Raw genomic sequence first — 23,383 nt, 5'->3', positions numbered from 1 at the left:
CTTTAAATTTTAAAATGGAGAAGAGATTTGGAATATGGATCACAGAGGAGGAGAGAGAAAATATAGTGCTGTCACTAACCCTGGGTAGCTAAATTTTAAGGAAAGTTAATTTGAGAAAGTATTTTTTTAAATTTCCATTTTATTTTTTTGGAATTCAACTTGTTGATGGTATTATTTTCTAAGTAGTTATTTCATGCAAATTTCTAAAACCCAGAAGAATCCTGTAGCCATTTGCTGAGGTTATTTAATGAACCAGCAATGCACAAGTGGTATGCAGGTTCAACCAACAATACTTACCTTAAACATGATATGAATTACATGACTTCAAGCTTAGGTTTACAATTTGAAAAGGACACTCATAGAGTAACAGAATAGTGATTAGCAGTCACAATTCTTTTTAGAATTGTAAACCACATGAACAGAGAAATAAAAACAGTTGCTACAGCCAATTACTACTAAGCTTTTGCTGACTAAATAATTTGGGATCATTTGAGACTGTGATGACATGATTCAGAAAAATGTGGACCAGTTTGGAAGATTTAGGAAGTCTGAAATACACTGTATAAAACAAGACATAAAGCAAAATGATGGAAGTGTATATAACCTTTTCTTCTAGTCTGTATATTTCTGTTCCTCCATGAAAGAAATACCTGAATGCCTGTAAGGCATCTATTGTATTAAATTCTTTCCTCCATTCACATTATGCTCAGGTAAATAGCTATACTTCTTTCATAAATCTGATTTGTTTTGATTTGCCTGTTTTCACTGTATGTGTTGTTGGAGTGGTTTGATTTGTTAAAAGGGTTTTTTTTACTTGAAAGCAGACAGTCATCCTCTTTCACCTTTCTTGTTCTGCTGTCCCTCTGATTGTTCTGCACATTTTTGGCCACTCTGTGTTGTTCTTACAGTTTCTCAGTCTCCTTCATCTAGATGTCATTCTGTATTCGCTCACTGTATTTTGTTTTATCAGTAGAAATGAGACATTTTGACAAGGTCACCATGTATGACATGTCAGAAATCATCCCAGACTGAATGAATATGCAGCTAATGTCTCACTGATTTTGCCTATTCTTATGGTAGAGAGGTTTCTCTTGATGTTTCTTGATAATTTGTAATTTAGTAAGACCTGACCTGTCTTAATGTCCAGATTCAGACCTTCAAAAGTATGTCAGCCGTATATAGAGCATTAGTATTTCTGGGATCTGAGCAGGATTGTCCTTTCTTGCCGTGGGAGCTGATTTTCCATCTTAAACTACACTCTTAAGGAAAGAGTCTTTGCCTTTATAGGAGGCCAATACATTTGGGGGTTGGACTAGACCTTTAAAAGTCCCTTCCAACCCAAACTATTCTATGATTCTGTTACGCCAGAGAAGTGACATTGACATATGTGGTCTTTGCTTCGGAAGGTTAGGGGATCTTTTGGATACTCTGAAAGACCACTGAGCTGTCTGAAGATAAGGAGGAAGACCTTAAGTTTAGCTTCATCTTCTATGGAAAAGTACCAGGAAAATAGTAAACACTTTTGCAGCAATTGTATCAGCGATTTAGCAGATACCAATACCAGACCTTATAGGAGGGAGAAGTTATTTTACTTAAAATAAAACTGAAACCAAAACAGATCTCTCTCACTCACACTGTCTCATGTTTGCAAACACTAGAATGGTTGTATGTCTAAGGAGTCTATCCAGCAGTCAGGCACCCACTATGCTTCTGTCCAGATCCTAGGTCCAGGATCTGCTGCAATGACATGGAGAGCATGGGACGCTAGCTGTCAAGTCTTCCTCACATCTTCTTGGTTCTTCATAGGTTGGCAACTATTTTCAGGTTTTGAATATGCCTTTTTTTACCCTTATGGAGCTGTCAACAGTCTTTCTGTCCTTCCCCACCTCTCTGAGTCATCACTGTTCCCTGTTCTTGTCTTCAGGGTCTGGTTGTCTTGTGAAACAACGCCACATGCCTGTGGTCTTGACCTGATAATCTGTGTGCCATTAGCATAGGCCAGTCTAAGATGCCTTTTCCTTCTGAATCTTTCCTTCTTGTGCCTCAGCACCTAAATATTCCCATTCATTCTTCATTCACACCAATCTTAGCCTAGTTCTCTACAAAGATGCTGTAGGTAATGATAGTAATTTCATATGAAATTAATATAATCAGGAGATACTCCCACTTAAGATACAAGTCCTAATTTCTTCTTGCATTTCTATGGCACTACAGGGACTCTGCTTTTGAGTACTTATTCAGTATTCCTGAATGACTAGAACTCAAGTATTTCATTGAAGTATTAATTGAACTAGAGATATTTGTGCATGGATAGGAGCTAATTTTAGGAAATTTCATGGTGTTATGGAGCAGAGTAATCTAACCCATGTAGACCTGGCTTTATTCACCTGTGGCTGCTGCTATGTAAACAATTCTATCAGCAACATTTGTAAGAGATTATGAACTATTGACAAAAGCAATTATTTTAGGGTCATGTATCTTAATCAATAGGTATTGCATTGTGCAAACTCGTCTTCTAATGTAAATGGAAGGAGACAGAAAACCATCAATATGCCTAGAATTACCTTTCTAATAGTACATGCTTCAGGGTAGTGATAAAACCGTTGTTCAGATTGCAGAGACATCAACTGGCACTGTTACACCTGTAAAAAGAGTGAGAAAAAAATTGTTTATGGATTGTTTTGTACATTGTCATCATATAAGAAGAGATCACAAAAAATAACACTTGTATATAATTCTCACAATGGTATCATCAGTACAATTTACATCACCAGTCTTTAAAATCCAGGGAGACTGAGGATTTAGATATATATGAACAAACTACATTACTGTAAAAAATTGTTCCATACTTTTTGATGCATCATGTGCCATCATATTTACACAGAAGTGTAAGAAAATAATTACCAAAGGAACTTCTAGAGTGAAATGTGGCCTTATTACCCTAAATAGTTGCATTTTCTTGTTCTTTTATTAGATCACAATGATTAATTTTAAAGAAAAGTGTATCTGCTTAACCAGAAAACATGTGTGTGATGATGAACATATATTTTTTAACATCTGCAGATATGATTTGTTTCAGGTTTGTTTTTCACTCAGGTTTTCTACTGAAGTAGAATTTTTAGAAGCATTTTTTTATAGATAAATGGAAATACTTAATGGAAAAATGTAAATATAGTTGTCTACACTATGACAGCTGTCCAGTGTTGAAAAAATATTAACTAAATGTCCCTGTAATATTTTACTTATCCTTCCCTGTTAACATGTAGAGCAAGTCTTTTAGTTTTGAGATTTGAAAAAAAGAGAGTGGTTTAATTTTAGTTGAGAATGTGTTTGTCTGAATGCAATGTTGTCTATATATATCTGATATGATGTCCGATTTTTTGTATGAAAGCCCTGTTCTTTTCTTAAAAGCTTCAAACTCTTAAGACGGGTTTTTAAATCTTATTTTTAAATGGACATATCAATATTGTGAAAGCACTTATTTACTGTGTTGCATTTTAGGCATTCAATTTATATCATGTGCTGTTGATTTAAATGAGTATGACATTTTTCCAGAAGGCTGAGTGCAAAATTATGTTGTTAGTCAACTATACTTGCACAACCCCCCTAGTTTCAACCCCCCTGCCATGGGCAGGGACACCTTCCACTAGATCAGGTTGCTCAAAGCCCCATCCACCCTGACCTTGAACACTTCCAGGGAGGGGGCAGCCACAGCTTCTCTGGGCAATGTATTCCAGTGTCTCACCGCCCTCACGGTAAAGAATTTCTTCCTTATATCTAATCTAAATCTACCCTCTTTCAGTTTAAAAGTGTTACTCTTTCTTGTGTCACTACACTCCCTGATAAAGAGTCCCTCCCCATCTTTCCTGTAGGCTCCCTTTAAGTACTGGAAGGCTGCTATAAGCGCTCCCCAGAGCCTTCTCTTCTCTAGGCAGAACAACCCGAACTCTCTCAGCCTGTTCTCATAGGAGAGGTGTTCCAGCCCCCGATCATCTTCATGGCTCTTCACTGGACCTGCTCAGGCAGGTCCATGTCCTTCTTATGTTGGGAGGCCCAAGAGCTGGACATAGTACTGCAGGTGGGGTCTCATGAGAGCAGAGTAGAAGTGAGGATCACCTCCATCGACCTGCTGGCCACGCTTCTCTTGATGCAGCCCAGGATATGGTTGGCTCATAGTCAGTTTTCCACCCGCTAATACCCCCAAGTCCTTCTCCGCAGGGCTGCTCTCAATCCACTCACTGCCCAGCCTGTATTTGTGCATGTGATTGCCTTGACCCATGTGCAGAACCTTGCACTGAACTTCATGAGGTTTGCACAGGCCCATCTCTCAAGCCTGCAAGGTCCCTCTGGATGGCACATCCCTTCCCTCCAGCATGTCGACTGCAACACACAGCTTGGTGTCGCTGGCAAACTTGCTGAGGGTGCGCTCAATCCTACTGTCCATGTCGCCAACAAAGCTGTTAAACAGTACTAATTGTCATCTTAGACAACTTCAGTAAGATCAACAATTTAATATACTCATTAATACTGTGTGCATATAGATTGCAAGTATGCTGGCATCATTTCCAACACGTAACATCATCTTTGCAAATCTAGAACACAGGCGATAGCGGTATTCACAATGTATCAATGAAGTTGTGGGATCTTTTCATTTTGTGAGCACTGAAAGACAAGTTTCTCAGAATCACATGAAGCTGCAAAGGATAGCAGTATGGTTTTAAGGTCTGTTAACATAGTCTTACCCTATATCAGAAAGGTCAGGAAAATTGACATTATTATGTGTTCCTCAGCAACAACATTATAACACAGCATAATCCCATCATAAACAAAAACTCTTGCTGACTCAGTTGTGCAGTTTTAGTAATCTGCTGTTTCTTTTTCCACAGGAGTGTGGTTGTACCAGTAAAGAAACCCCCTCCAGGTAGTCTGGCTGTTACCACAGTTGGAGCTGCCACAGCTGGGAGTGGACTACCACCGGGTAGTACACCTAATATATTTGCTGCAACAGGAGCTACACCAAAAAGTATGATTAATACAACAGGTATTGTCCTTAAATATTTTTGTGACCCCCATTTTTTCTTGTTTGTTTTTTGTTTTGTTACTTTTAGTGGTGTTTTGTTTTTTTATCATCTTTTTTGTTACTGTTTTTGTACTTCTAAAATAAAAACCTAGAAAGTTTAAATCTTGGCCATTACTAGAGCCAGTGTTTTCTTTTAGGGTATGTTTATAATCTTTGATAGTGCACATTGGACTTGAACAGCCTTAAGTAAGTGAATAAATAGTCTTCATACTGTTTTATAAGTGTAGAGTTGAAATGAGCTAACTTTTCCAGTGCTCTGCGGTAGAGGATGTATATATGATATACACCAGTTAATCCCTCCTTATGCATCAAAGAAAGTAAAGACAACTAACTGTTTAATAAATATATCATAGGTTGTGGAGGGTTAATACTTTGGGCAATTAATATTTGTCAATGAAAATTATGCTATGATTTTTGGAAGGTTTTTCAATACAAACCTATCTAATTTAACTGTAGTCATGTTTTATCAGTAGTTGTTTGTTATGACCTATAGAGGGAGAAGACCTTCTTTTTTTAATTAATTGTAATAGTAATAACGGGATTGGCTATCATGAAAGGAGTCTGTTGACCATGGAGACTGTGGTTTCCATTCAGAAATGAATCCTTACTGAGAGCAACTGTTGTTTACTTAAACTTTGAAATGTCTGGCTATGGTCTGTTTTCTTTCTAAACTAAGCAAAAGCACTTGAGAGAAGAGCTCTCTTCAAGGATATCACAACTTCAGTCAAGGGTTGAGAAAGTGAAAATCTCCCTGGGGTTGCAGAAAATGGAAGGGGAAGCTTTTGGCATCCTTCTGATTCATGGAATAATATGAAGACACACTCATTTTTTTTTTCTTTCCTTTTGCAGATTACCTTTAATACCTGGTAATAGAACTTTGATTTTTCTAAGGATAAAAAAAATAATCTTAAAATCTAATTATCCTGAGGCAGATGGGAGGAATGAATGCTCTGAATAATGTTATCACTTCTATGAATAATTCCATTTGTGTAGCCATTTCTGTTAATCTTGAATGGATTTCCTTTTAGGTACTCTTATGTCATGCAAAAAATATCCTACATTGGAAACCTTGTTTTCCAAATGATACTGAATAGTGTAAGCTTTTCAGTCTTCTCACTGATTAAAGATCTGAACTGTTTTGGCTGGAATGTAGTAGCTCTTCTTTGTAAGTAATTGCATTTAAAAATCAGTCATTTCCTCGATACTGTTCTTAGTAGAGGACAGTATTGCAGATACCATGGTACACTCACTGTGGATTAAAGACTGCTTTTTTTTTTGGTAGATTTTAGAGCTTTTTTTTTTTTTTTTAATGCAACTGTTTTTGTCTGCTAGTCTATGGATTAGCTTGATTAAAGGAAAAGTATTGATTCAATAGAATTTCAGCAAGTATCAGATTTAATTAGAACTGTATGTGTACTGAACTTCTTTAGTAAAGCCTTTTATGCCTGAATTCATCTGAAAGGCTTTATTGATGAAATCTCTTAAGAAATAGTTTGAAAAGTCCTTCCCCCCAACCTTTTTTAAAGACTTGAATTTTATACTGACATTTTAGAAATGCTAAACACATTAATGACAGTAAAAAAAAGTAGCATCACATTGAAAATATAAATATCTATTAGATAAAAATCCTAATTTTGCCTTTTTAAATTAAGCTATGCCTACAGTGGTTAAAACAGTGATCATGTATGTTAGTTTTTGAGATATATACATGAAGTATCCAGATACTTTCTGGTTTATATACTTGTAGTCTGTGAAATTATCTATGTTATTAATAATTTTAAAGGAGTGTATAGAATTTCATTGAGCAGAACTTCTTTTTTTTTTAATACAGTAAAAAAGAAACAGTATACAATTTTTTTAGAAACACTAGATGTCCCCCCAAACCTATTTACAGTTGTTTTTACAGTATGTCACAGATACTCTAGAAATATAGTTTTATCTTTGAGGTCTATTCTGTGCTGGACTTGTGAAAAAAGGTGGTTTTTTCAGTTATTCATGGATTGCAGTCAGTGTTTACATTCCATCTGCCATCGCTGTCATAGTCAATGTCACTGTCACGATGTAATGAGATATATGTTACTGAAGTCCTTTTGGTGCTTTGAATGTATCTTTTGGGAGATAGGTTTTCTTCCTTCATCTTTTTATGTAAGAAACCTATAAAGGTTTTTAGATTGGATATCTGTAATTCATACCCTGATTCTCACTTCTGTGTTAATCCAGTAGATCTAGGTTTGTTTGACGTTCTCTTCTGGGAGCCTAGCTGGTTAAACAACTTAGCAACTGCATTGTTAGACAACAACCTTAATGAAGAAAATTTTACTTTGGAAGAAAAATGGAAGAAGCAATAAAAATATGTGTTACCTATGTATATATGAATATAGATATGTAAAGAATATGAATACACGTGCGTATGCGCACACACACACACGTGTATGAAACCTTAACCTTTTTTAAGCTACCCTGTTCCCAGCTAAATTGCTGTGATTCCTAGCTTGGGAAAGATAGCCTACCTTGCATTTTTTGTGTTTCCTTCTCAGTGTGTTTGGGTACATTTACAATTTGTATTTAGTCCAAGTTGGAACCCGCAGAGTAAGCTACAATGCACCTCTCACTCGCATTATTAAAACAACAGACTAAATCAGTTCCTAGTCTAAATTCTGAACGTCACCACCTACTCTAGTGTCAGCAAGCCCAGCAAATCTTTCTGCATTTTGATACTGTTTTGAATGTAAAGTTTCTTAAATCAGCCAGTCAAAATTCTGATCCTTACCTTAATTCTGTTATCAGTAAAAATTATTTAAAGGCAAATTAAAAAAAAAAAAAAAATCATCCCTGCTGCCAGAGAATTTTTCACCATTACCAGCATTTGACCTCTACTTCACTGTCAGCTGGCTGCTTAAGCAGTTAAGAAACCATAAATGCTTTGGAGAGCTTTGCAGGAAACTGAAAAACAATATATACCTGTGTAATCAACCTGTGATATATCAACTGCTAAATCTGACCAGCAATGGGGAGTTACCAGTTATCCTTTTAAAAAATTGTCAGAATAATGCCATTGATCTCTAAACTAGGGTTCTCCACCCCTCATGGCTAACTGGATAAATCTGGCGTGTCACCCTCATCTCTGGTAATATTGCAGTCCTTTAGGCTTTGAACTTCAACTACAAGACCATTCGTTGCTACCTCTCTTGGAGTGACGTGTTGCACAAGGGCTATGCAGCAGAACAGGGACAGCGTTTATCACAGTGCTCTCACTACTGTTCATGGCCAGTGAGCCTTTGCTAGTTTGCTTCAGAGAGGCTGAGCTCACGGTGCCATTTCAGCAAACATGATAGATTGGCATTTAGAGTCTAAGTTTAGCCCTTAGCTCTGACCCAGATCACTTAAAGTATTAATGTATGCTCTGTCTGCATCTTTTTTTCTGGGCAGCTGTTCATAACCCATTGAAATGATACCCCCACTGCCCTCACTACTTTTAAGATCTTAAAATTCTCCTTGACTCGAGGAAGGAAACAGAAAAACTACAATTAGAGTCTTAATACTCCTCAGACACTGGTTTCCCCCATTACTTCCTGAAGGAATATACATTTTTCTATCTTCTCTGTGATTTTTAAATTTATATTTTATTTTCTGCCTTTAGTTGCAACTGGGCAGCCAAGAAGTGTGTGTGTATATATATTAAAAATACATAGTTAAAATTCTATTCTCCACTCAAGCGCCTCATAAATATACCTTTATTTTAGAAAGATCTTGCTTTACAGGATGATGTAAAAATGTTTTCATCTTTGGAATATAATTTGGGAATAATGAAAATGAGGTAAGGATTTATTTTGCCTGATTTTCAATAGCTTTTTAAGCTTATTATTTTTACACTAGCAAAATAAGGTATTAATTTATATGATAATCACATGGAATGGTTTTAATTGTTTTAGAATAAATAATACTATTTCCTTACTTAAAAGTAGATGAATAAGACAAGGACTGTATTAAAAGTCTCTAAAAGTTCTGTTTCTTCAGACTGAATTAAGACCTGTATTTTTTGGGGGACAGGTGCAGTAGACTCAGGATCTTCTTCTTCCTCTTCGTCATCCAGCTTTGTGAATGGTGCTACCAGCAAAAATCTCCCAGCTGTCCAAACTGTTGCTCCAATGCCAGAGGATTCAGCTGAAAACATGAGGTACACAAGTTCTGTCTTTTAATATTAATTATAATTCCTCCTCCCACAACAACTTCATACATACAAAATAGTGTAAAAAGAAAAATATATGAAAAATTATTTTACTTCATTTAATATGCATTATTGTAGTTATTCATATAATACGGTGTATATTTATATAATTTTTTGGTACTAAGAATGTATATACTAAAATAATACTTTATTGAAATGTCTGACTTGTTGAAACTATGCCAGACATTAAAGCTTCATTAAAATTAATTTTTTAGTTGATGGGCTTTTTACATTGCTCCACAATCATTGTAGGAATTGGAACACAAGCACAACTTAGCAATGGAGCATTAGCAAGTGGAAAGAGAGTCATAACCTCTTCTGAGCAAATGAAAGCCCTGTTTAAACTGGAGAGGATGAAACCAGTCATGTATGCATGCAGCTAAGTAAATGGTGCACCATATTTGAGTTGGTGTTGCAAGAGACACATGCCGTGGGATAGCTAATACCCCTCTTACACTGACTGGCAGCCAGGAAAATGTCCTCAGAAATTCCTATTAAATATCTTTGTATAATAGGTACCTTCACCTTTTGTAAAGGTATTCAGTTGTGCCTCAGCACACTTCAAAGACAAATTTTTGACCCTTTCAAGGTGCACACTCGTCTGCCCTAAAAAGCTGACACAGGATATGCTAAGGAGTTGCCAAGTGTCCCTTAGTTGGCCATCCACTTCGAGTTATGGTTTTAAGACAATGGGAGTGGAGGCAGCAACCAAGCTCATAAACAAGAGAATTTCATTTCCTTACAAACTAGAAAGGAAATAAACTTAAATCAAGGGCCCTGGATAACCTGTAAAAAAAATGTTGGTGCTTCAGTGGTTTAACACACCATGCAAAAAAAGCCTTTTTTTGCTAGTCCTATCTGAAGTCTCAGGTGAATGGTGCAGGTGCAATGGGTTCATGCCCAGGCTGAAAGTGAGGGCTGTTGGCTCCACTCCAAAAAGGTGCAAATGATCAAGGAGAGAATGTGTGGCATAATTAAACTACTTCTTTCGCTTCTTGTCTTCTTCATATGTTAGGAGAGTGCTTTGCTAAGGGTGGGATCTTTCTTAAAATTTGGATATGGAAGTATGTTAAAAATGAAACTGGATCACTAATTGATTTGTTTTTCACTTATTTTAACCAATGCAATGTTCTTGTTTTTTCACAAACATTTTGAAAGTTTTGGTCCTGGTGTCAAAGAAAAACTTCAGTTGCAAAATCTAGAATTCAACTTTTGAATTCAGACTTTGAACTTAGAAGTAGTTGTACTCTGAGTAGTAACTGAAATTAGTGGCTGAAAAAGCTTATGTGGAGCGCAATATCAGAAATGTAGATAATTTAAAATCTAATCAACCCAAAAAATGTCTTTTGGGCTTTTTTTCATTTTTGTACCCCCCTCCCAAGAAACAACTAAAAATTTTTTTATTTTGATAATAGATAATTTCTGGTTTTATCACTTCGAATTCGTTGTGCTTCAGCTTTTATGAGACTAAAAATCAGAGTTGTTTGTGAGATCAGAGAGCATGAAGTGAAAGCTAACTTATCCAAGCCTTCCCTTATAGCAGCTGCATTTGAAAATAGCTGCTTATGGCTGTAGACTCAGCAGAGGAAAGTAAGCAGGAGAATGATCTTGGACTTTTAGACATTTAATCATCAATTTGGAGGTAGAAGTTTGGCCTGGAATGAGGTTGGGAAGGTAGCATACTTGGGACTGAGACAGTGTGTGCCACTCTGTACTTTCTTGTGACCAATTCAAGGAGTAAGTAGTACTGTCCACAGGATTATTTGGGTTTTTTGCTCACAGTTTTAAAAGTATTTCTTTTAATCTGATGTTGTTACTGTGCTCTTTCAGTCTTTCCTGTCCCGGTTTATCACATTTATAAACACAGAAATTGTATATAATATATATAATTTATTTTCTGCTGTGTATTGTCTTTAATATGCAGAATAAATAATCTTGAATTTGAAAGCCATTAAGAGTTTATTTGCCTTGAATGTCTACAAATGGAAAGGAAAAAACACAGTGTTCATTCTTTAAAAAAAAAAAAAAAAAACACAAACCAAAAACCTCTGACTTCACTCATGAAAACTCATTACATTAATCCCACAAGGAGTTCCCTAATGATTGCAGGATGCATTCTAAGGTATAATAGATGTTAGAAGCAGCTGTAGAATCAGATCAGTGTCTCTCTTTTGCTGCTGTTTGTGCATGTATGTGGACAAGATGGGCTACCTGCTTCCCTAAAGCACTTTTGGGGATGTCTATATGGTTTTTTTCTGAGTTCTGTTTGCTCTTTTTGAAACTGAAGGACAACAATTCCAGTCAGTTTTCAACATGTAAATTCACCAGGGATTTATATGAAGGAAAATGGATTATTTTTCTTCTTTTTTTCTCAATTTAAATATTAATTCCTGTCCTTTGATATGCTTTTTTAAACAGTGCTAAACTTTGATTTCACATTTTCACAGTATACTATTCCCATTGCCCATGAATAAATCTCTAATATACAAGATCAATCAGGTATCCATTTCATAACAAGAAGTTTATTAATAGCTTATGCAAGGTGTTGATTAATAGTACATCCACACCTCCTGTATTACTTAATTCTTAAAAATTGATCTTAAGTTAAGAACTTTTGAACTTGTAATTTTTTCAATTGTATGTAGTTTTCAGAGTTAAATGAACTCTAAAATTAGGTCTTTTAAACCAATTTACAGTGAAAGCATATTTTAAAACATGGTTTAGAGAAGTCTGGATTAATCTAGTAGGCTTTTTATCTCTAGCAGCAAAAGCTTGGGTTAGGTTGATGTTGCAAATTATCAACTCTAAGCTAGTTGCCTGTTTCAAGTAGTCAATAGAGGCTTTAGCACAGTGAAATTCACTTCAGCTAATCATCTAAAAAAAAGGCTGGTAATATGAATCCATCCTTTAGAATATTAGAAAATCAATATATGAATTTGAAATGGGAAAGCAGCACATTGAAAGAAAATAAGCTATAGGAAGACAGTAAAATAATTTTAAGCTAATGAAGGAAAACTTCCATTTTGTTTATAATGTCACCTTTCTTTTTAAATGTAGGGGTCTTCATGTGACCTGAATTTAAAAGTCCACATTTATTTAGTGTTTATAGATAGTAGATACAGTGTAAAATTTAAATGTCAGTGTTCATTCTCTTAGATTCTGTCAATATATGTAACTTCTTCATATAATTGTGCTTTTAAATACCAAGAATATTTTGGTACTGTAATTCAAGCACAAAGAAAACCCCTACAGCCACCATCAGCCAAAAAAGAATAGCAAAAATTCTTGGTAGACCAGAATATGTATATAATTTCATTCCTATTTTTAAGTAATATTTCACATCTTTAAGATAACACAGCAGGTTTTTAATCTTGGCATAAAAGTTTCAGAGGACACAAGTGTTATGCTCTGTCAAGTTTTAAAAGGGAAGAAGGACTCTTAAGGGGAACAATCCTTAGCACACTCTGAGCTTTGCATTCTATTGCTTGCTTTGTATCCTCAGGCAAAGGAATATTATTTCTGGTAAAGAATCAAACAGAAGTCACAACACCTCTTCTCATTGTACAAGTAGAAATTAAGGAGCACTCCATGTTTCAAAGAGTGTATATTGCAGACGACACCAAGTTGGGTGGGAGTGTTGATCTGCTCGAGGGTAGGGAGGCTCTGCAGAGAGACCTGGACAGGCTGGAGCGATGGGCTAAGGCCAACTGTATGAGCTTCAATACGGCCAAATGCCGGGTGCTGCACTTGGGTCACAACAACCCCCAGCAGCGCTACAGGCTTGGGGAGGAGTGGCTGGAGAGCTGACAGTCAGAGAGGGACCTGGGGGTGTTGATTGACAGCTGGCTGAACATGAGCCAGCAGTGTGCCCAGGTGGCCAAGAAGGCCAATGGCATCCTGACTTGTATCAGAAATAGCATGGCCAGCAGGGACAGGGAAGTGATCTCACCCCTGTACTCGGCACTGGTGAGGCTGCACCTCGATTACTGTGTTCAGTTTTCAGCCCCTCACTACAAAAAGGACATTGAATTACTCAAGAATGTCCAGAGAAGGGCAACGAAGCTGGTGCAGGGTCTGGAGCACATGTCGTATGAGGAGCGGCTGAGGGAACTGGGGTTGTTTAGTCTGGAGAAGAGGAGGCTGAGGGGAGACCTCATCGCCCTCTACAGCTACCTGAAAGGAGGTTGCAGAGAGCTGGGGATGAGTCTCTTTAACCAAGTAATAAGTGATAGGACAAGAGGGAATGGCCTCAAGTTGCACCAGGGAAGGTTTAGACTGGGTATTAGGAAGCATTTCTTTTCAGAATGGGTTGTTAGGTGTTGGAATGGGCTTCCCAGGGCAGTGGTGGAGTCCCCATCGCTGAAGGTTTTTCAGAGTAGGGTCGACATAGTGCTGAGGTATCTGGTGTAGTTGAGAACGGTCAGTGTTAGGTTAATGGTTGGACTGGATGATCTTCAAGGTCTTTTCCAACCTAGATGATTCTGTGATTCTGTAATAGTCTCAGCAGGCAAAGAAGTATAAATGCAAAAGAAAATACCTGGCATCATGTTTCCTCAAAGTTGAAGAAAATAATATTGGTTTTCTTGATACCTGTACTAGAATGCTTCCTCATACACTCCCTTGTCTAGCATTGCAATGCCAGGTCTAGTTCTTTGAAAGCTTAAACAAAAAAGCAAGTTACTGGTGATTGCCTTGTGTGAAAACTTCTGTTTTAAGGTTTCAAATGTATATAAAATGATTAGATGTGTATAAGCTGAGATAGGTGAAATAGACTTACACTTGAATATCTGACCTTCTTACCGTGTTTGAAAATGAGAGTAAAAATTTTACTTGTTCTGGAGTATTCTGTAAATGCTGTAGAAATTATGAGGCTGACACACTGCTGACTCTGACATGACATTTGCATTTACTTAAAGCCATTTAAACACTGTAAAGTATAATCAAATTATGATCATCCTCTTTTCTAAAGAAGCTTACAGCAACTTTTAAAAACAGGTATGCTTTGACATAATTTAACTCCTATTGTTAAGTATTCTTCCAATCATGGTATCTGTTTTTTCACAGTATCACTGCAAAGCTTGAAAGAGCCTTAGAAAAGGTGGCCCCTCTCCTGCGAGAAATTTTTGTTGATTTTGCCCCCTTCCTGTCCCGAACATTGTTGGGCAGTCATGGACAAGAGCTGTTGATTGAAGGTACTGTTTCTCTTATATTATTTTAGCTATTAGTCATTTGACATGAACAATTTTTTGGTTTCACTAGACTTTATATAACTATTTTTGATAAATAAATGAATCCATTGTTAATGTGTTGTGATTTCACTTCCTTGCATTTAATTTCATTTAAAGAAATTAAAAAAGATAGCTTTTGTACTCTTTTTTTTCCCCCTAAGTGAGGTGCTGTGTAAAGATATGTCCTGTCATCTTGGAATGCAAAAACGTCTCTATAATTTGCTTTTTCCTCCTAAGAATAATTGTATTAGTGTAAGTTTTTCAGCCTGACTGATAACCTAGTGAAAAATATAATTTAAAAGTATAATCAATTCTTGTGGAAGAAAGTAAATTGAAGACTATGCTCCAACATTATTGATATGTACATCTAGATTTGGTATGGACACTATTTGCTCAAGTGGGTCAGTTGGATTCACATGGGCAGATAAAGAGTGTCCCTAGAGAGGAATAGAAAGGGATTATTTTTTAAAGTAAAGTATCATTGAACACTTTCAAGGATTTTTATGGTGGTTTATGTGTTGTCTTTACTACTTCATAGTTACAAAATTTGGGGAAAATAATTAATCCTCATATGTGAGGCAGTAAGTAATGCAGAAATTATGCAGAAAGAGCAAATGCAGCAAGCTCACGCAGAAAGTAATGAATCAGTGCTAATGCAGTTAAAATAGTGATGGGGAAATTTGTATGAACATGCACTGATCCCACATCATATATCCAGAGAAACATATTCAGTCAAGTAAACTTCTTCCTTCCAGAATCATTCCTACACACAATATTGCTGTTTAATGAGAGGTTTATGGTTGGACTTGATGATCTGAAAGGTCTTTTCCAACCTAAACAATTCTATGATTCTATGAAAAATTCTCATTAAGGCAAAGCTTATAACGTATTAAGTAGTACATAGAGAAAACACAGCTTTGTGTTCAAATTCCAAAACTCCTTCTATTATGGATGTGCTTTATCTAAATATTAGTGTACAGTCTTTCTGTGGTCTCAGTTGTCATACCCCACAACATTGGCCCTCTTTTATTCTTAATGCTAGAAATGTTTGCACCTTGTAACTGAAGTCTTCTAAATAGCCTTTTCCTTTTTTGTCTGATTATTGTTTAATATTATTGTTTAATAATACCAAGGAACGGTGTAGTAGCTTAGTAATTCTCAGAAGCTTCAGGGTTTTTATACTGTTTATTTTATAGCTATGAGTAAGTTGCAGTTCTCACATAATGACACCTGAAATTAATGGTCTAAGATTCTCATTGAGAACATTGAGATGGCTATAAGATAGATACTTGATGGATTCCATTCTTAAGTCTCTTACTTCAGTGAAGTTGATTTCAAAATTTGTAGCAGTGTTATCCTTTTCTGCTTGACAATTGATTAATTGCATTATAGTTTTTATACAATACAAATAAAATTGTCTTGGTTTCACCGAAACTCTTTCATGGATTAAAAATGTTCTTCGCCGATGCTGTTCTGACTTTGTCTTTTGGTCAGATTCATGGTGTGAACAAGGCTCCAACAGTTCCCAGTATATGACAAAGACTGAAAAGCTAGAGGCCACAGGAACCTCACAACTATATGGCAGTATGGGTTTATCTCATTGCCTGTCCAGACAGACATGGTATTGTTGGCTGTATAATTCTTCCAATACCCACTTGGACTGCTGCTCCAAATTTTGTCCCATCTATGACTCAGCCATCCAATTCAGTCTCAGGAATCATCGTTTATGAACCAAACACCAAGTTTCAAAATAAGTACTGTCCTTCCCATCATTTTTCCTTAATGTTATGTCTAACCTTCTCTTCAATCACTGCCTCATTTCTGATTTCTAAGAACTACTCCTTTCTTCCCAAGAATACAATCTGTAAAGAAAAAAATCTAAACACAGTTTATATTTTTTCACTGCATGCCTCAGGACTTGAATTTCTGTTTTCTCTCTCTAAAATAATTTTTTTTTTTCTTTTTAATGGAGATCTCAGCTGCTTTTATAGTCATTGTGTACTACTTCTCATCTTTTCGTTCTTCATTGCCTGTATGAGACCCTTGATCTCAACTAAACTGAATCCTTGCCTAGTGAAGTTCCCTTTAAATGGGAATTCTAGATTCTCTCCTAGTCCATTACCTGATTTACTTTGATAAATTTCCTGTCATTGTTTACTGAAAGCCAGTGGTGGTCCTTGAAGTGCTTGAAAGGGCTCTCCATGTAATGACTCTGCAAAACAGGGTTTTAGTGGCATGACTTAAGGTATGTGAGTATGCAGAATTCCTGTGGGGCTTTGATAATTTAAACTTGATTTTTACTGGCAAGCAGTAATTAGCCTGACAGTTTTATATGAAATAGTTTCAATCGTTGCTTTATGTGTAAATGTTTTAGTTATAGCAATTAAAAAGGAGCAAATAAACTTTATTTAATCAAGTCTGAAGGTGCTGTCTGTTTTTCAAATTGATTACCACAGAAGTATCTGTTGCATTCTCTAAAGCATGCCCTTTTCTTCTGACTATTCAAGCTTGAAACATAAAAATACCTTCCCTCCTCTTGCTGTCTTTCAAAACCTCCATATGGTATGAAGCCTTTTCCCTATCAGATTTTGCTAAAACCTGAATAACTGCAGGCATTCTTGATGGTGTGTGCTTTTTTGAAGCACTCTCTAGTGCTTTTGTGCATGCGTGTGTGTAAGAATTACTAAATCATTTCAGACTTAGTAAGAAAATCCAGTTTTGTAGCTGAGGTGTTGCATGCTGAAGAGAGACCACAAAGGAAATGGGAACAGAAAAAAAACAAAACAAAACAAAACAAAACAAACAACTTTTAAACCAGGTTAATTATGAAAACTTTCCAAAATATCTGATGCTTTGAGATAGGTGTTGTTAATATATATTTGGAAATCTATATACAATTTAGTTATGATTTCACCTTTTTGTCGTAGTTGAGCTGTCTGGAACTTTTAGTGAAAAATCTTGCAGTCATATCATGCCACCTCATTTTCCTTAAGCCTGTATCATCATTCTGTCCCATGGAAGACTGGCTGATTTATTTTTTGTGGAAATTATATTTAACATCTAAGGCAGTGGCTTCTTGACTCTTGAGTGGAGTTGAAATGAACTGGTTGCAATCATCTGGTCAGTCTAGACCAAAAACTTGACCATTCATACTCAAAAATGTTAATTTTTCATGTTTGTTTATGTAAATTCCAAAGTGACTGGTAGCAGAGGAGCTCTATCAAGTAGTAATCTGTCATTGCAGAACCTATTTATTGATAAAACTCTTCTACTGTTTCCTTACTGGAATAGTAGTCAGTTTTGCCCCTTTTTCCAGAACCAGTTCTTTCTTCAGAGGTAGCTTTCTAAATTCCAAATATTTCAACTCCCCACCAGAGTAAGTGTCCACCACGATACGTTAAAAAGGACTGATTTGCAATCAAATGCAAATAGTTTCAAACAGAGTATACCAAAGCCATCCCAACACTACTGTGGTTCATCAACTGAGGTTCTTTCAATGCCTCAGAGAACAGAAGTTGCAAAGGTTAAAATTGTCCATATAGAATCTAATTGGAAACAAACATGCAATATGTGTAGGTCACATACTTAAGCTTAGCAATGCTGATTGTGGAGTTCCATTTAACACTTGCATGGATATGTTTTCACTAACTCTAGTTTCCATATGGTCTGCAAATTGCCTCCATGTAAAGTGCATTACAACATTCTAGCTTTTAGGTGAAAATGTTACAGGCAAGTGTAATCTGATCTGTATCCAAAAGAAAAGTTACATCCTCTTTTTGTCAAGCACAGATGGGTAGAAGTATTTTCACTACAGCTATTTTGGATTGTCCTGAACTGTTACAATAGGTCCAGGATCGAAACACAGTCACATAAAATGCTTTCCCTTCTCACCAGTGAGATACCAAATAAATGTTACCAATGCTTTTAATTTTCCTGTGTCGTTACCTGGATAGAAGGTCAGCCAGGTATCCTGGCTATGGCGTACATTTGATATGTTTCTGATACATTCACAATTCAAATCAGATGAAACTGCTGATATGAGTAGAGTCTGTTTCTCCTCATTAACTCACCACATAGCCCTATGAAAATATGCAGTAGAAGTGGTGATGTGGACTAGTTTTGTATGGTATTTAACAGGAGGTTTCTTGAAACAATTGAAAAATTGTCCAAAACATTCCTCTGGAAACCACAGATAGAACGTGGGTGCTAAATGACACTACTTTAAAACCTCCCAAAGACCACAAGTGTGACATCACTGTGGCATCTACCAATGCTAGCACAATTTGTTTCTGATTTCCTCAAACAATACCTAGTTTTGTGTTAGGAAGAACAGAGTAACCATTTTGCTGAGATGCTGTAGAAGTCTGGAAATCCCTTAGACTTTCTGGGAAAAAAGGTACTTTTTGGTGCTTATCATGGCCCTTGGCTTTGTCTTAGAAACTTTTCAGAACCTTTGTATTATTTTTGTGCTCAGGAGCATAGGTGCTATAAAGCAGAGAGATTGCATGCTCTTGCAGAACTTTATTTTCCTATTCATATTGTTCTCTCGTTCTTTTGTCTCACTCTGCCACATCCAAAATATTTTTGTGTGTCCAGGCATGTTTTCTTTCATCTAATCAGACTTTTGGTAATCACTTACCAGTCTGCAGCACAGCATGTAGCCAGTATTCTGAACAAAATCAATAAATGAATAAATATTAGCAAGTAAGAGAGAAAGGGAATAAAAAAGTGTTATGATTTTAAAATTTGCATTAACTGAAATTAACAGTATACACGTAAAACCTGAAGCTATTCATAGTGCTGAAATTTCTATGAGCCACTTTTTGATCCTACTTCGATATTTTTATTAACAGTCTTGATTATGGGGCAGAATTATTCCTGGCAAAGCTAACTGCTTAGACAGAGAAACACAAACTGAGAAGCAAAGGCATTCCACTGGAGAAATGTCGAATTACTTTGTGGAATAACTCAAGAAAAAACTCTAAAAAAAAAGCCAAATTTCAACACAGACAAATTCTGAGTCCAATCCCTAGGACAAATAGTATAGACTATATCCAGAGGGTAGGAAATGAGGGATGAAGCCACTCAAAGAATGTGGGGATTATTGTAATAATTAGCATACTCTGGGCTCTCTTAGCTCAGTGCTGAGGCAGCAAAGATGATTAGGAGAATAGATGAGGAGGTGATTTCATTTCTGTGCACAACTTCAATAAAACTCCTACCATCTGGTTCTGTAGTCAACACTTCAAGAATGATACGCACACATTTCAGGGGGAACAGAAGAACAGGGCACAAGAGTGACTGATGGATGGGAGATAAACTCTGTGAAGTACAATGTAAGGAGCTTGATTTGTTCGATGTACCAAAGAGAAGAGATAGGAAGTTATATACTACAGGATGTCTTAGCCTTTCTATGAACAGAATGCCTAATGAGGTTAAATAACATTGGAAAACATGTTACTTGTAGTCTTTATGACTGTTTTAAACATTCTTTCTAATGGTAGTCTTCAGTCTAGCTTCTCAGGAGGAAAAATGTCATGCATTTGCTGAATGGTTTTGGAGATTCTGCGTGACTTTGGAACCTGTGAATCCCCATTTTGTCTGTGAAATACCCTGCAAGGAATGATAGTCTGTATTAACCTTGATTTCCGCTAACATTGCCGTCACTGCATTTGTTCACATGGTCATAGATAGATGTACTTCAGTGTCAGCTAGCCACCTGCAGGGATCAGTAAAAAAGTGGTTTTTCCTGGTGCTATAGTTGACTGCATCTCATCTGCAGATGCAGTCAAGAATATATCATCTTCCCTTGAGGAATCAAAGAAGGGCAGTGTTCAACTCACTGCATGAAATAAGCCTTTCTTCAGACTTTTGTGTGTGTGTTCATGTGTGTGTATATATGTATAAAAACTGATTTTTATTTTTCATTTAATAAATTCTTTAATCATTACCTTGAAGCTCATTTTTGTATGAGACATCTTCTCTTTTCTCTGAAGTTTGTCTATTCAGACGAGTCTCATGTGGCTCATGCCAGCTATTGTTTGGTCCCAGATTTCAGAGAGCCCTTGCAAGCATATGAATGCATAGCCATACATATACTTTAATGTGATTTCTTAAGGGTATGAGACTTATGTGATCACTCTGGGTGAGGAGGATCAGCCTTTTACTCCCTTGATAACTTTTTAATGTGTTGGTCAGTTTCAGCCAGTTTAACAGAGGATGCTTAAAAATTACCATTTTTTACACGATATTCATGAATATTGGCTGTTTAAAGAAAACCCTATAATGTCTTGGCTGAGGCAGTAGTTACATGTATATTTCTTAATCAGCACTATCATTTGGATTATGCTATCATCATGTAGTGAATAAACAGAAAACTGAAAAGCAGCTCCAAAGAATTTAATCTGGTTCATTTGCATCTGTGTAATATAGTGTTGGTACAACACTATCGATATTGCAGCGTAAGGAACATGAAAACAATTGATAAAGCAGAACTGAGAGAGAGAGCAGTAGGATCTCAACCCTACTAGACATCAGAGAATCCCTGTTAGAAATCAAGGTGAATGTTAAAAATGTTTCTGTGGGGAGATCAGGCTAGTGTCATTTGTAGTGTGTGTCTCACTGGACGTGATCACTCTGGTCAGTCAGTGTCAGGAATCTTACGGATTGTTTGGTTTGTATTGGGACAGGGACTCTGAACTGATTTTTAAGGCTAAGGAATTCATAATATATTTCTTCCCTGCCATGCCACCTCCCACTCCTTTCTTTCCATGTGCCCTAGGAGTCCCAGTGTACATTCTTCTGTGTCCACTAAGAGGTGATGCTCAGGCTTAGCACAGTGCAGTTAAAGCCACTGAATTGTCTGACTCAATCCTCTGGAAAACAGAGGATTTTAAATGCTGTTGTTTGAAATCCTGCCTGCACATGTTGTAATCTCTTTATAGACAGAAAAAAAAGAAAAAAAAAAAAAGTTCATTAATTTCAAACTGCTATTTAGAGGTTTGTAAGAAATTTGTTTTAAGAAACTATCTATTATTATCTCTTAGTATCTTACTGAAAGGCTCCACAGTATGCTCATGTTTCTGCAAACACTTCGGGACTGAAAGTGTTTCTTACTAAAAAACATCGATGAGTCAGATACATACACATGGATACAGAAAACAACAGTTTTCCAGAAGTCTGTATGGTAAGAACAAAGAAATAATGAAAGGTTAAATGGATATTCAAATCTGCCTATTTATTTACATGTACTCCAGCAGAGTCAAGGTTCAAAGCTTTGCAACTTCCACACTGTTTTTCAGAATATGCTACTAGTGACAAGACAGATCCCAATACTGGCATTCAGAGGAGGAACTGAAGAGCAGGTGCCACAGCAGAAGTCTGTTATTTATCCACAGTGAAATCTTTGAACTATAATGACCCTCATGTCAGTTACAGAACATTTTTCTTTCATATAATATTCCTTTATGATTCCTTTAAAGGGATATCATTACAAACAGCAGAAAGTGAAGAGGATAGACATTCATTTGATTTTGAAGATTTAACTCTTTAATAACTGAAGTTCCTGTGTGCAGAAGTATGTTCTGAACAGATGCTTAATACGGCAGGCAGCATTATAGATCAGAGATCCAGATAGCAACTAGGAAATACATAGCATCTGGCACCTTTTTGAAAGTAAACCTGCCAATAATTAATTACACATATGAGCCACTCTATCCCTGTCTAATGAATTGAACACTTACTATGATGTATTAGGCTGTGTAACAGAGGTTAACTGCTCATGCCCTCTCCTTTGTTTTTGGCTTGTGTGGTCCCAACGTAACTTAAGGGTAGAAATTGTTGGCACTCAGATTATGGGTCCTTGATTATATTATCATTGTGACATTAATTAATAATCAAGATATCTTTACAATCCAAAATATATGGAGTTCCCATTAGGCAGAAATTGGGGCGGTTCTGTTGCTTTGCCAGTGGAGAAAAAATGACTGAAAATGGTGAGACTAATTGTAAAGTTTAGAATCAACTACCTATATTCAACAGAAGGTGTTAAGCAGTAAAAAAAATAAATAAATATATGCCCTCAGGAAAACAAAAGTTGGTCACAGTGTAAAGTAGTCGTGTTTGCTGAAAAGAAGGTCTGAAAATTATCCTTGAAAATATAGAAGCCACTAGATGTTTGAAGTTACTAAATTACTGTTGAAAGTGCTACTACAAAAATTATATTAGAAACCAAACAATACCAACTGCTGTTCTTTTAAAGTACATCAAGAAATGCACAAAATATTGGAGCTCTGAAAGAATGAGAAAAGGAGTAATTTGTGGTCCTCAGGTCACAATTGCCTGCAGCAGTATGGGGCACTTTCTCACAAGTTTCTTTTTCAACATAGTAGCCTATATTCCAGTTGCAAGCCATAAGGTCTAGAAAGAACTGGTGGTTTTGCCTTACAACTCTAGAAGAATACCCTCCCTGATGACTTCATACTTGTTCTTTGTCCTAATACCATCCAGGTCAGATGTCCCTCTGTCTTCGTTCTTGTTCTAACTTTCAGCTTTCATGGAAAATAATTTTCTTTTTTTTCCTTTTTTTTTAGTATGTTTGTCTCCTACTACAGAAAGAGTAGCAAGAGATCTATTTAATGTTATTTCAACGAAATAACTTTTAAAAGATTCTTGAGAAAGTTCTTAACACGTACGGGCACTACTGTAGCATAGCCTGTAGGTGGACTCATCATATCAGGTATACAGCAGTGCTGCATGGTAACATTGGACTAAGTTGTACAATTTTTTTTTTTCAGAACAGCTACCTTTTTCCTCCTTATTATTTTCTCCTCTACTGTCCAGGTCCAA

The 23,383-nt window shown here is 36.4% G+C and overlaps 1 protein-coding gene across 10 annotated transcripts in view; it reads left to right on the top strand.

The window, feature by feature from the left end:
• NBEA (neurobeachin) overlaps positions 1 to 23,383 on the top strand; it is a 514,855-nt gene that overhangs the window by 215,732 nt on the left and 275,740 nt on the right. For 9 of the 10 annotated variants that reach the window (XM_074859829.1, XM_074859824.1, XM_074859821.1 and 6 more), the window contains 3 exons: positions 4,887 to 5,041; positions 9,131 to 9,257; positions 14,373 to 14,500. In XM_074859829.1, coding sequence (XP_074715930.1) covers positions 4,887 to 5,041; positions 9,131 to 9,257; positions 14,373 to 14,500 — 410 coding nt within the window. The remainder of the gene's footprint in view (positions 1 to 4,886; positions 5,042 to 9,130; positions 9,258 to 14,372; positions 14,501 to 23,383) is intronic. The other variant, XM_074859820.1, reaches the window with a different exon arrangement.

This window comes from Strix uralensis, chromosome 2 (genome assembly GCF_047716275.1).
Source record: "Strix uralensis isolate ZFMK-TIS-50842 chromosome 2, bStrUra1, whole genome shotgun sequence".
Classification (NCBI taxonomy): Eukaryota; Metazoa; Chordata; class Aves; order Strigiformes; family Strigidae; genus Strix; species Strix uralensis.
The sequence above is the reverse complement of the archived record's forward strand: the minus strand, read 5'-3'. Positions and strand labels throughout refer to the sequence as shown.